Here is a 13947-nt window from a genome sequence, read left to right on the forward strand (position 1 = left end):
AGAACTGTTATGGTTTATACATTTTAAAAAGTTATTTTAGATATTTAACTTTTTGCTATAAAAGGAAGCATAGCCATATATGGTTTTAAGAAAATTTACCCTTTAATATCTTTTATGGAAAAAACTCTGTTAAGACTGTTTATATTAATTAAACCATAAAAAAGACGGATTTTTGGCGAATACTTCAGGTTACCCTGCTCTCTCTGCCAAAGTCACGCCGTGTAAAATAATTGCAATTTGTCAGCGGAGCAACAACTACAGCCATTCATCGCGATGATGATGATGATTGCGATGGATTTGATGATGGTGGCGGTGCTTTGGATGATGAGCTGCTGGGCCATGGGGCGTATACAGAATGTAGAATTGGTTTCGGCTGTGAACGATGATCTCACATGCACTCATTGCATGAAAGAGACCACAGCGAGTGAATTAGCTCTCTCTTGTCGTTGCACACGCACACACACTCATATATAGAGAGCCATCACTTACAGATCCAGAGAGCGAGAGAAGTAGCCTTTGTCACTTGGAGCTTTACAAGCCATTACATAACGTCGTAATGAAGCGTCAATCTGCGTCGCAGGTCCAGAAGTGGAAAACAGAAAGCAGAAAACAGAAAACAGAGAGAACCAACCCATACCAATACAGATGAGCAGCGTTGTGTGAACATTTCATGGTCACCCATACCAACAAATCCACATCAGTGCGCGAGTGTGTGTGTGTGTGTGCGAAGTAAATATTCGCATTGTAGCCAAAGAGCAGAAAAAAGGCACGAAGCCAGTCAAACATTTTTCCAGTGCACTGTGAACCGTTTTCGCATGGTGGAAACTTTTCCATGGCATTTAATGCATCCCCAACAGTGGGGAATAGTAAAGACCTTTTACTAGAAGGAGAGAGAATTTGCTGTGTAATAATGCAATTGGCTTTCAGCTACCCATTTTCCACCCACTCCCCCCTTCATAGTTTAGCCCCAGCTTCAATGGTTTGGCAGCCACTTTTTGTTCAGTTTCTGTTGCGAATTTCACTTTTTGCACTCCGCTTTTTATACATTTTATTTTCAGCCAGCTCTAGTTTGGCAATTACATGGGGAGCTCTTTTTAAATTAAATTTTTAAAGCTGACAGCAAAGCAAATATTAATGTTGCAAGCATTAAACGCTCGATAGTTTAGAGAACAGTTGCAATTGAAGTATACAATTTGGTTTAATACGCATTATGCTATTTTTAAATCAACATTAAGTAAGAATACTTATTTAAGGGTAGTTAAACCAAAAGAAAATTTAAGTAAATATTATTTCCATATAATAAGAACCTAATGTTGTTCTGGTCATCTTACTTTTTTTACTTCCGTTTCAAAATATAAATTGCAATAACATTTTACAACAGACCAACTAACTGAATACCTCCCACAAATCGAGTGATTTACTTTGTTATGTAACTTAAATATCTAGCTAATGCATTTCGTATTTATTGGTAGTACCCATATCCAAACTCTTGCTTTCCTGGCTTCTAAGAATTATCTTTGCAGCGACAAATGCATTTAGCTGGAATCCAAACCAATCGCCGTGTGCCATGGTGCGTATGAGTAATGTAAAACCTATGCTGGTAAATATTTCTTTAGAACATTTAGCTGGAAATCCAGCACAAACTGAGTCATCCACCTGGGTGGGCATAGAATCTGCGCAGCTTCCAATTACCAACTGAAAAACAAAACACTCTTGAATTAGTCACTCTGAATTTCGTTCTAGGGCTTGGCTGGCTTAGCAACGTATACGTAATATCCAGTACAGTGCAGTTCGTGAGAAGCAACCTGCGCGTTCTGCTGTTGCATTTTATAATTTATAATTACAAATGTACAGCCCTTGGTTGCCCCCTGCCGCCTGTCGATGCTTTGATTTATTTAGCTTTTTTATTAGTGCATCGGCGAGTTAGACCCGTTTCTGGTCGGCGGCAATTGCAACCTTGAACTTGATATTAGATACGATGGCGCGCGTGAGTGAGATTGTGAGAGAAATATTTGTCGACTTCTCACAACCGGTTTTCGCATCGATCCGACGGCCAAGGGCAATGGTATCTCTGGCACATCATTTTCATCCCGCCCAGTCATCAAAATTTAATTTAAAGATACTTTTGCCCGTCTATATGGGCCGACTTATCTTTTCGGCTTTGCCTTTCTCCACCTTTTTCATTTTTCTTTTTTTTGTTTGAGGTTGACTCATATCGGCAAAAGAATGCCAAATATTTGCTAGTTATGTGCGTTTAGCCGAGGCAAACATTCCACCACCTAATCCCCACCCACTCGTCCTGTTTGTGTGTGCAAATATGTAAATCAATGTGGGTCGCCCCTAATGGCAAGGGCCCCAAAAGGAACGGAAGGGCGAAGAGCAGTTCCTGTCAAGTGGTTGGCAGGCTACATAAATTGTGTGACAAGCAAGGAAGCAACACCCCTTGTCCCACCCAACAACACCCACTTGCGAATGGTGAATGGGATGGGAAAGTACGGCCTCTGGGGAGCGTCGTCATATGGAAAATTATTTTACGGCCACGCATCGCCATGTCACCGTAAAGTTTAAGTGAAATAATTGCACATTAAAATGCATCAAACGGACAGATGCAGCCAAGTAGATTCGAAAATATGGTACACATTTCTAGGCACTACAGTGCTACATATACATATGTATGTGGATACTGTGTGATTATATTTTTGTTTAAATCAATTCATTAAGATTGCCATAAGAAGTAACTAAGTAGGTAAGTAAGTTTTAAGTGTACATACATACCTAAAGTGGTATGCAACATTTTAAAAGGAAACCAGTAGCTTTCCCTTCTGTAGAGTATTCGCCATCGGAAAATAAAAAGCTATAAAGAATTACTTAAACACTTATATTCAGGCATATAGGAATGATCTATATGTGCATATGGTCGCCGAGACGGCCTACAATAAATTTCATCCAAATTACGTTTTCATGCCGTTGGCGTGCAATTTTCATTTAATTGAGGCTTATTGCGGTCTTTCGGGTGGGTGGTTTTTGCCCGCCTGTTGGCTTGGCCCGATCTCCAGCTGGCCAACGTGACCGACTGTTCATCTGGCTGCCCGCCGGAATGGGGAACTTGCCTTGTCCGGTCGTTGGCGCAACAGATGCGCCCGCATTTCAAAGAACAATACAAAAATTAATCATTAAAGACTTTGACGATGAGTATAATGACGACTACGGCGACGTTGACATCGAGATCTAGCATAAAGAAGCCCTCCTATGCGTACATATACACGGCTTGTATCTGTCAGATAATTTTGCCTTTTCCGTGCATGTGAAAGCGTTGTTTATTAACTTGTATGCTACTTTACTGTTTGATATATAACATTGAGCGTTCTATAATTAAGCAACAGAAAAAAAAAGAATCACTCACAATGCAGCTGATTGAGTGACGATGAAAGAAAGGTAAAGGGGGGTGCAAGGTGGGCACAGCGCATTGCCATCGTAAAAACCATTCAATGTCACATTTGATGGAAAATGCAGCCCACAGCGCTTTTCCACATTTATTTTTCACTTAGAAAACATTTTACACTTGCCCACGTACATTTCCCCTTTTTTGTGCTTTGATTTCCGCATCGAGTTTTCTTTGTGAATAGGTTGAGTGAACCTAAAAGGCTGCATTGTGAAAATATTTCCCTTCACTATCAAGCGAAGAATATCTTCTACACACAAATAAATAAAAATTCGAATAAAAATTCTCGAAAATAATTTCGGGGATTGTGACACACTTTTGCTGCTGGCATGGAAAATGTTTTATGAATATTCTAAGCGGAGTGCGCACGGCGGGAATGAAAATAAAATAAACAAATTCCATGACAATGACCTTCTATCCCAGCCCAGATAAACAGATCTCGCAGTAAGTGAGCAAACATTTTGAGCAAACCAGCCAAATGTTCGAAAATTCACATAAACAGAGAGGAGAAATGCTGGTGAGAGTGTCTGAAAGTGTGGAGAATCTAGAACAAATACAATATATACATATGAGTGTAAACAAATATATGCCTAGAACATTTCGTTTGAACGATAATGAAATAAAAACAAGTTCACTGCACGGAAGTATCAAAGCATTCGGGTTTCGGGGGGGTGACAGCTATACAAATCGAAATAGAAATAGCAGAAGAAATAGCAGAAATTGAAGCAAAACAACAATAATTAAATACTACAGCAGGCACGACGACAACAAATTCCATACGTCATCATTGTGTGGGCACAAATGATTAATTAAACATTCGGCGGGCAAGTGTGTGTCGTCACAAAAAAGGTGGGAAAATTCAACAAAATTCAGCAAACATGCATGTGTACCGAAATGTATTTACATAAAACACATAAAAGCTTATTTGTTTGAAGTATCTAAAATATTCGAAACTAACTTCATTCTAATGAAATACATATATTCTGTTTAAAACTTAAAAAGTACTAAGAGAAATGAAGTGAAATTTTTACTTGAAACACTTAAATAGTAAACTTTTTTATATTTTCACAGAAAATTCTTAAAGCCATTAAGTCAAAGACAGCATTCTGATGTATAGTGAGCAATCCTGCGGCCATTTCCCGCCCACATTCACCCCAATCGATTTTCCCCCACTGCACTTCGGGCTTTAAATTAATTTGATCAGCTTAAGTTTCATTTTCGGCGATTTTATTCTGGCCATTTGTGAAACCAGCTGCCCGCACGAGCGGAGTTGCCGAAAAAAACATGAGAGTGGCCAGTGAGCTTCGGGGCTTGAGATACATTTTATGGACATCATCGTTAAAGTAATCAGCAGTAACAACAAGAATCATCAGACGGCGGCATTAAACCAAACCAAAAATAAAAAAACAAGCGCACATATACGCCTATATAAAAGGCCAGCGCAGCGAGCGAAATAAAGTTAAAAGACTTTTAACCAAATTCAAGGTCAACTTCGTTTCAATAAATTGCAAACGGAATGGTACGGCCAGATCTGTGGGCAGATCGGAGTCGACCAGATGACAGGGGACTGGCCCGAAGAAGATCTGCGACTTTTGACTGCATGACGCAAATGAGGCAAAAACCTGGCTTACCTGTAACTGAATCTTAGCCCTCCCTCCTTCTGCCACTCCAAAGATCTCGAAATATCCCAATACCAGGCAACGATTTTTCAACCGAATTTTTAGCGTGTTAATAAAGACTGTCGAAAAATTAAAGAAAGCTTTAAAGAAGCACATCAGCAACAAAATTAATGAAGCGAAGAAGAACAGCTGGTATAATAAATACCTTTTTGTATTCTTTAGCATTGCAAATCTTCCAGAAACATTCAATGAAGGAAAATATATAAAATATATTTAAAAACTAAACTCAAAGCACAAGTAATTATCTTAGGTAGCAATGGTTTGCTTTGGCTCTATAAGGTTGACTTTCTTGGCCAAATCAATATGCTAAATTTGTTTTAAACTTAAGACCCTAATATCAGTACTTTAATTATGCTCTGTAAAACCACAACGAGACCAAAACCATTTTGGTCTAAATGCACTCTCCACATTTCACTCTGGAAATGAAACCGCAAAATATACAAATATTTCCAGCATTTATTTAGCTCTGCGCTTAATTTGTTTATTTTACCTGTTAACCAATTTATTTCTGATAAATTGTTTATATGTCGTTGGCACACACAAGTCTGGGTCTGGTATCCGTTTCTGCTGCGGCTTTTGTTTACACATTTTAAATGAGCTTCATGTATTTTAAGTTCAATCAACTTTGCACCGCAGCCAAAAAAGCCAAAAGCAGCGACCACAACAATTGATTAATTAATTAATTATTTATTGAACATGCAGCAATCAAAGATGTGTTTTTTTTTGCACATTCTACGTGAATGCGTTAGTCAAAAAAGCAGAGAGAAATAAGATTAATCGATGTAATAAAATTATGTTTTCCATCTAAATTTTGTACGATAAAGGAATTAGAAACATTAAATGTAAAGGAAAATATTCTAATAATATTCTTTTTCTTTTAGAAATAGGTTCCCAAATATTGATGAGCAAAATGCTTGCATCTTACAGACTAAGATAATACTAAGACTCATAAAACCGTTTCAAATATTAAAGCTACAAATTTGAAAGATCTTTCTTATTTTGCATAGAAAATATTTTATTTTATAAGTAAATGTATTTAATGAATCTTCTGAAAAAAGAAAGAATGTACTTAGAATATATACACATGCATTGCATATAAATACATACATTTGAATTGAGATATATATAGTATATATATTTGCTTTTCTCTGTGAAATCTAAACACTTGCATTTCGCACACTTGGTAAAATCTAAACAATATGCAACCAGCGAACTGAGATGAATAAAATGAGCGGGAAAAGCTGTATGATTTATCGCAGCGGCTCCAGCAGCTCCTCCACTCGAATGCCCTCGAATTCCCATCATGACAGCCCCCCACCAACCCACCGAGCTGGAGCTTATGGAACGGAATATCATTATTATTGGATTTGAAAAGTATAAAAGTTTGCCAGCTCCAAAATAATTAATTTTAAAGGGTTTTTAACTAATGAAACAACCATATAACCATGCTCTCTACAGCAATGTATATAGCAGCAAAGATAGTTATTGCTTTGATTATAAACTTATTGAATAGTAACTTTCTATGCACAGCATCTAAAATAATACACTATTCAATTAGAAAACCATATTCCCTTTGTTTCCCTCCAAAGCAGGAAATGCTCGCGATTTGATTCTTTTCACTATTTCCTCTTCGGTTTCTCTGTGTGGTTTCTCATTGTCAGTTCTCTGGGGCCAAGTTTTTTTTTTTATGGCTGCGGGACAGGAAAAGATTGTGCCACAAGGTCAGCTGAAGTAAACCGCATTATTGTTTTTTGTTGTTTTTTTTTTTTGCTTTTTTCTCGCCACTAATTTACAACTGAGATGATGCGCAGAGATGCCAGCTAACGATAATGATTTTCTAGGTTTTCTTAGACAGTCGCATGCAAATGTCTAGAAAATCGTGAAGAAAAATATTGAGTGGGTAGTTAAAAAGAATTTATGACTCAAGAATTGGTGTGAACTTAATATTTGCGAAGAGTGTGGAATATTGTTTCGATTATATAAGTAAGAGTTCTTGAAACGACTGTTTCTGATCACCCCTCTCTTTAGTATTCAATGATCTTTTCGAGTCTAAGTACCTAGCCAGTAATTTCACCCTTGACTCGATGACTTAACTAAACCCTTGACTCCGCCGTCTGGCCATAAAATAAAAACCACTTCCAAAGTGCAGCAGCAGCAGCACAAGCAGTTGAAACAAGACTTTAGGACCGAGCAAGTGTTAATTTGTGGCCACATCAACCCGAGCTCTTGTTGAACCCGGCAACCCTGAAAACAGCCCTCCGGCAAGTGCAGCTTAAAAAAAAAAAGCGGCAAAAAATTAAGAGATTAATACGAGACAAGCAAATGCAAAATTTCAGCCATAAACAAGTCGGGAGAGCTCGGCACAAGACAGGGAATGCAATAAAACCAGCATGAAAGTAATGTAACATTCGGAAGTCGAGGCGGGAAATACACTCGAAAAATCATGGCCAATTTCTTCATAAAAAAGTTTAATTGGAAAAGGAAATAATAATATTTAAATAATATTTAAAGCTATATAAGATATCAAATACTTTATTTAGTTTTGGTCGCACTTAATTTGCATAATGTATATTATTTATGCCAGTAAGAAACATACCTATCTTTGGAATTGGTTTTGGTAATAGTATCTAATTTTGGTATCTATACTACATGAGATACATGGTATCATAAATTTTATTTGAAAAACGTGTCGCAAAACAGTTGATGCATTTTAATTTTCTGAACATAAGGGGAAAATTATAGCATCCAATGCGATGGGGTTCAAAAGAAAACGATACTCAAAATGATATTTCATCGGACATTATCTAAATGCCTCTCGCCTCGTGTTCTTGCCGGTGTCTTGGGGCAATTAGGCCCCTGCAATAATTCAACAAAACAGAAAACAAAACTTGAACTTCAGCCCGCTGAGCGGCACCTTGGGAGCGAGTGCTTGTGTGATATCTGGTAATTGCCAGCATCAATTGCATTACTTATGCGCCGCGTTGTCGCTGTGGCTAACTGCGGTTAGCCTTAGGCCCGGGATCGAGAAAAACTAATGCGCGACGGGTGACATTGTAAGAAAATGCAGTTGCACTTGATGCTGCCAACTAAAGATGCGAGCAGCGATGAGATGACATGAGAGGAAAACGTTTAGCTGGCATCAAATGCATTTGTTATATCGCTGCCAAGATTTCCAGTTCACCATGAAACGGGACGCAGCTGGCCCCGGAGTCTCATGGTCGCGTTTTTGAACCATTTTCGCCAAGAGCTGGAGCACGAGAGCGGGCCAAAACCCGTTGTGCAACATTTGGTGGCCGCCGTCGCATTTGGCCAGACGGATGACGGCAAAGCAACCTTGACCCGGTTCTACTTCTAGAGCCTGGTCACCACATAACCTCCATTCGCGCTTGACTACTGGCCTTTTCCATGCTCCCAGTTGGCTCGGCTATCAGACAGACACAGAACCTAATTAGCATTTCCGCACGTTCGCTTTGTAGTTGTAGTTGTGAGTGTGGGATTTCCACTGGCGAAGGATACTGTTGCTCCTTGGGAAACCTAATTAAAAGTGCTCCTTGAACTCGCCGCCTGAAAGGCTTCAGCACGGATTAATGCCTCCGGTTGGCAGCTTCCAGTTAACACTTTAAGTCTTCCATCAGCAAGTCAAGGAGGGGGCGAAAGCTGGCGAAGGAGCTTGCCATCAAGATGCTAAAGTTTTCAATTAGAACATTTTCTCATTTACATTTCAAATGGATTTGTTGCGCCACTTGCGCCCGTTTGCCTCCATCTTAATTGGTTTTTATGGCAGAGTTTTGGCTAAGCGATGGATATTGCTTGACTTTCTGGGCGTTATTTTATGTGGTTGGTTAAACAAATCGAAGTTGAAAACTGGTAACTTGTATATACAAGATAAACTCATCAAAAAATATAATTATAATATAAATATAATTAATTATAAGACTTAACTCAACTGTAAACTGTCTGTTTCAACCACCCTTATTTCAATGCCGAACAACCAACTGTTGCGGGTTGTCCAAAGAAAAAAACGTTGCCATGATACTTGACGGAAAACAAATAAGGGTCGCCATGGAAACACCGACAAGCGACCATAACAAAGGGCTTTCAAGTGTATTTTTCATTTACCAACGGACCGCTCAGCGAAAATGTTGCATCAGGGAATTATCCTGCGCGAGGGGCATGTGACGAGGACAATATATAATCTGGTAAACCGTAACATAATTATAATTAAAATATAAACACTGAAGGACGCAGTGCTTCAGATCAAGGACAAACGCTACGAGGATGTGATCGAGTGCATAACCAGTTTCGGTGAGGCGGCCAACACGAGGGCGGGTCTATCCACCCTGGGACATTGCTACTACCACGCCCAGAAATACGAGGAGGCGGCCACCTGCTACGAGCAGCTCTGCCAACTGGCGCCCAAGGAAGCCAAGTACAGGTGATGCACAGTTCCAGTTGGTCCATCTACCAGTATGGTTAAGGAAAGGTGGAAATCAGGAACTAAAGCAAATGGGATTCCTTTCAGATTCTACTATGCCCAGTCGCTCTATCAGGCTGGCATCTTTGCTGATGCTCTGCGGGTGCTCAAGCAAATGGGTGACCAGGATGATGAGCTCCGGGAGCAGTGTCTGCAGCTGCAGAGTGCGATCCTCTACTCCAGCGAGGATTTCGCGGGAGCACAGAGCCTGCTGAATCAGCGGGCGGGAGGCACTGCAGATACCCTCAACGATGAGGGATGCTTGCTGTTCCAGGCTGATCAGCACGAGGCGGCGGTGCAGCGATTTCAGGCGGCGCTTCAAGTGGGTGGCTTCAACCCATTGGTGGCCTACAATGTGGCGCTGGCACATTTTCAAAAGAAACAGCGAGCCCAGGCACTGGATTACACATCCGAGATTGTGGAGAGAGGAATGCGTAATCATCCGGAGCTGGGAATAGGCGCACAGGTGGATATTCCCGATGGCGGTGCCAGGAGCGTGGGCAATCCCATCACCATGGCCATTTCGGGCATAACTCAGGCACTTAATCTCAAGGCAGCCATAGAATTTCAAGACGGCAATGAGGAAGCAGCCAGGGACGCCCTCCTGGACCTTCCTCCTCGAGCCGAAAGCGAACTAGATCCGGTCACATTGCACAACATGGCCTTAACCGATGTCGAAGGTCCTGTGGCGGGTCTGAGGAAGCTGGCGTTCCTCCTGGAACTGGGTGCACCCTCCTGCCCCAAGGAGACGTTCGCCAACATCCTGCTCATCTGCTGCAAGAACGAACTTTACGAAACTGCTGCGGATATCCTGGCGGAGCACACGGACCTCACCTACAAGTATCTTTCGCAATATCTCTATGAGTTATTGGACTCCCTAATAACCGCACAAACAAGTGCCGAGTTGGCCGAGAAGAAACTAGGTACTCTGGCCTCCAGTCTTGCAGGTAAACTGCGCAGCTTGGCCGCAAAAGTGCAGGAGGTCAGGGCCACCAATGAGCAACAGGCACTCAGGGATGCCCTCAAGGACTACGAACAGGCACTGGAACTGTGAGTTAACCTTAACGTGGTATTTATTTTCTAGAATTTATTTGCATTTCATTAAGTATAGGTCGCGTCAGGATTTGTGTTTATCAAATGCAACAGTATTTAATTTTATAATATTACGATTTTTCAAACATAGTTACTTGCCTGTGGTGATGGCTCGAGCCTGGATCTCCTGGCGGGATGATGACTTCGTCGGAGCTGAAAGGGAATTCCATGCCAGTGCCGAATTCTGTTCGGAGAACTCCATTTGGCGATTGAATGCAGGACATGTGCTATTCATGCAGGGCGACAAATACAATGAGGCGGCTGCCTTTTATGAGCCCATCGTGCGCCAGCACTCGGATGATGTGAGATTAAAATATTCAAGCTATTCACACAAATATTTCCTTTTTGAATACCCGGTACTGAATAAGGGAGTTACACCAGTAGCCAACAGGTGTTTAAAACAGGCAATGTCCTAGTAAATAAAATTAGAGTTTAAGAGTCCAAAAAACATTATTAAGAGCATAATGGCATTCACAAAAGTACCGGGTATCTAACAGTCGGTACACTCGACTGCACCATATCAGGTGGCACCCAATTTTAATCTTCCATCCCCCGTGTCAACCAGATCATGTCCGTTTCCGCAGCGGTGCTGGCCAACCTGTGCGTCTCCTACATCATGACATTCCAGAACGAGGAGGCCGAGGAACTGATGCGAAAAGTGGAAAAGGCCGAGGAGATGAAGGGCAATCTGGGCAAGCAGTACCACCATCTGTGCATTGTCAATCTGGTGGTGGGCACACTGTACTGCGCCAAGTCCAACTATGAGTTCGGCCTATCCCGCATCGCCCATGCCCTGGAGGGTGGGTCTGGGAACCGGCTGTATGCCGACACCTGGCTGCATGTGAAGCGCTGTATCCTGGGGCTCCTCACCGGCATGGCCAAGCAGAACATTATCCTGCCCTATGCCACCGTACAGGAGGTCCTCAACTTTCTGCGCTTTTGCGAGGCCTACGGCCTCTTTACGCCGGCCAACATTTTTTCGGCCACCGAACAGGTGCCGGAGGAGCCACTTACAATTGGCCTGGAGGCCAGGAAGTTGAGGCTACTACTGATTAAGCTGAGCGAATACGAAAACTTTTAGATTCGGCTTTAACTGTTTAACAAATGTATTCAACGAAATGAAACATATTATAGTCAAATAAGAAATAAATATCAAAGAGATTTACGGAATAATTTTGATATATAAATCCTTTAAGTGCACTTTACTGCACCTTCTTTAAAGAACTTAATTTAATTGTGATAAGACAAATATGAAATTTCAGAAGAAACCTCATGGATCAATTTGTCTTGGCTCTGTGACAGCTGGTAATGCCACTAAGGACTCTGGCCGAAGTGAATAGGCAAAACAAGGTGGGTAATAAATATAAATTACAAAAAAAAGAAAGGAGGATGAAGAGAAATCTGTCATAAATCACATTAATGGCAGACTTTCATCAGGCAGGTAAGCGCGCAACCAGGAAGTGGATTGTATGCCAATCTATTGACAAAGAACCCGGCCAGCACGTGCTAACCGGGGTGAAGTGAACTTCCCATTTATCTACTTTCACCCAACCCCATAAGCGTTCTGCTCGGCGAGCACGTGAGCACTCACGCGTTCGATTTGACAACGTGTTTATGTCGCAGCTCAATTCCGTATTGACAGCCTCATCGACATCATCATCATCATAGTCATACCCATCAATGGCACAAAAAATGTCGAGCATGAGCACCCGACTACAAAATACTTGGTAGAAATCAAATTGCTTACCTAAAGCCGATTTATCAACAGGCAGTACCATTAAACTTAACTCGAGCAAAACAGAAATCAATAAAATAATCATTTTGAAATATGAACAGGAGTTGGATTGCAAATATAATATTCAATTCCATATTATCATGATTAATTTATTTATAAATATAAATAATATAATTAAAAGGTGGCTATATATTTATTTGTATCTAAGTCAAATCTTTATTATGTTTCGGTTATTTGCCAGTTCTATTAAGTATTTTTTTTACTCTTACTCTTTGAACTCCATACACTCTGCTTCCAATGAGGTATAAAAATGGCGACAAAAAATCGCTAACAAGCACTTTAAGCTGCTACTGGGTGCTGTGGCATGCCCATGCCCACTACGCATCCCCACTCCGTCATCATCCCCTTTCGCCACCCCATCACCATCCCCATTCGCATCCCCATCACCATCAGCATTGATGTTGTCATTATACCCATCGACATCCTCCTTGTCATTACGCGACGCATACGAAAAAAGAGGAGGCACATATAGAACATGGAAACACTTGTCATTAACACAAACAGACTGTGCGACTCGCCCTCACGAAAACTTGAGGATGTAGAATGGCGCCTGCATCGGCATCTAAGTGAATATAGCAACACCTTTGGCGCTGGAATATCGTAATACCCTGACGGAAAGTGGGGAATTTAGATCTTAGATTGTGTGGTAATCCAAAGAATAGGCTATATAATTTTAAATATGATGAGAAAACCAATTGAAATTAATTTTCTTAATTTTATAGAAATATAATAATACAGAATCTCAATATTATTATATTTATAGTTCGTTCCCGCTTTTAATTATGGGATTAGAATTTATTCGGCCTACTTAACAAAACCATTAGATTAAATATCGGCAGATTTATAAAGATTATGCAGATATAAAGATATATAAGATAGAATAGAACAATCTTTTATATTATATTTAATTAAATAAAGCTTATATTAAAAACTGTAATTATTTGCCTCTCGCAATTCTTTGACATTTCAAGAACGATAGTATTTCTTAAACGTAATTGAATTCCCGAAGAGTACACGAAACTTAGGTAAACTTTTTGTAGGTCTCTTACATTTTTTTGCGCCGCCGTCAAGAGTTTCTCATTTTGCTTTACTTTATCATGTCTGCTTGTTAGCCGCCTTTTGTTGTAGCCTCCTGTCTCCTGCCTCCTGATCCGTGCGTCCTTAATCCTCCTCCTGTTTCTGCCCAATTCCATTTGAGTCTGTCTCCAGTAAATTGTGCATTTCAACAGCCTTAACACTCTGTTGCCCCCGATTTCCCACTTAACCCATCAAGCGATGTGTCGATTGTTAATATGAATGCCTTTCAAGCAGTTTGCCTCTGGAGGGCCAAGCAAAAGTTAAGTTTTGGCAACTTTAAGCAAATTGTGCATGCCACTCACTTAAACTGATTTTCCAGGCCATTTAAAGCAGCAAACACGGAGTACCAAAAGCACATAAATATGCATTTTTCTAAATGTCCTGGCAA

The 13947-nt window shown here is 40.6% G+C and overlaps 1 protein-coding gene and 1 long non-coding RNA gene across 2 annotated transcripts; both read left to right on the top strand.

Moving 5' to 3' along the window:
- Positions 1-1591: 1591 nt before the first annotated feature.
- Positions 1592-4847, top strand: LOC123327212. Its single transcript, XR_006541767.1, has 2 exons — positions 1592-4291; positions 4514-4847. It is a non-coding gene; the product is annotated as an uncharacterized LOC123327212 (long non-coding RNA).
- Positions 4848-9099: 4252 nt separating this feature from the next.
- LOC6732147 (tetratricopeptide repeat protein 30 homolog) lies at positions 9100-11837 on the top strand. The gene is made up of 5 exons (XM_016180073.3): positions 9100-9320; positions 9378-9556; positions 9644-10645; positions 10779-10989; positions 11253-11837. Exons 1-5 carry the CDS (start codon positions 9261-9263, stop codon positions 11766-11768), a joined length of 1968 nt encoding a protein of 655 aa, XP_016024834.1. The 5' UTR covers positions 9100-9260; the 3' UTR covers positions 11769-11837.
- Positions 11838-13947: the final 2110 nt, after the last annotated feature.

Source organism: Drosophila simulans, chromosome 2L, assembly GCF_016746395.2.
Source record: "Drosophila simulans strain w501 chromosome 2L, Prin_Dsim_3.1, whole genome shotgun sequence".
NCBI classification, from domain to species: Eukaryota; Metazoa; Arthropoda; class Insecta; order Diptera; family Drosophilidae; genus Drosophila; species Drosophila simulans.

Excerpts from the sequence above, each read along its gene's own strand:
- LOC6732147 (XM_016180073.3), top strand. The coding sequence starts at position 9,261 with ATGTTGCATCAGGGAATTATCCTGCGCGAGGGGCATGTGACGAGGACA. Across the intron at positions 10,646-10,778 it reads TACGAACAGGCACTGGAACT|TTACTTGCCTGTGGTGATGG; the intron begins GTGAGTTAACCT and ends TTTCAAACATAG. Across the intron at positions 10,990-11,252 it reads TGCGCCAGCACTCGGATGAT|ATCATGTCCGTTTCCGCAGC; the intron begins GTGAGATTAAAA and ends CGTGTCAACCAG.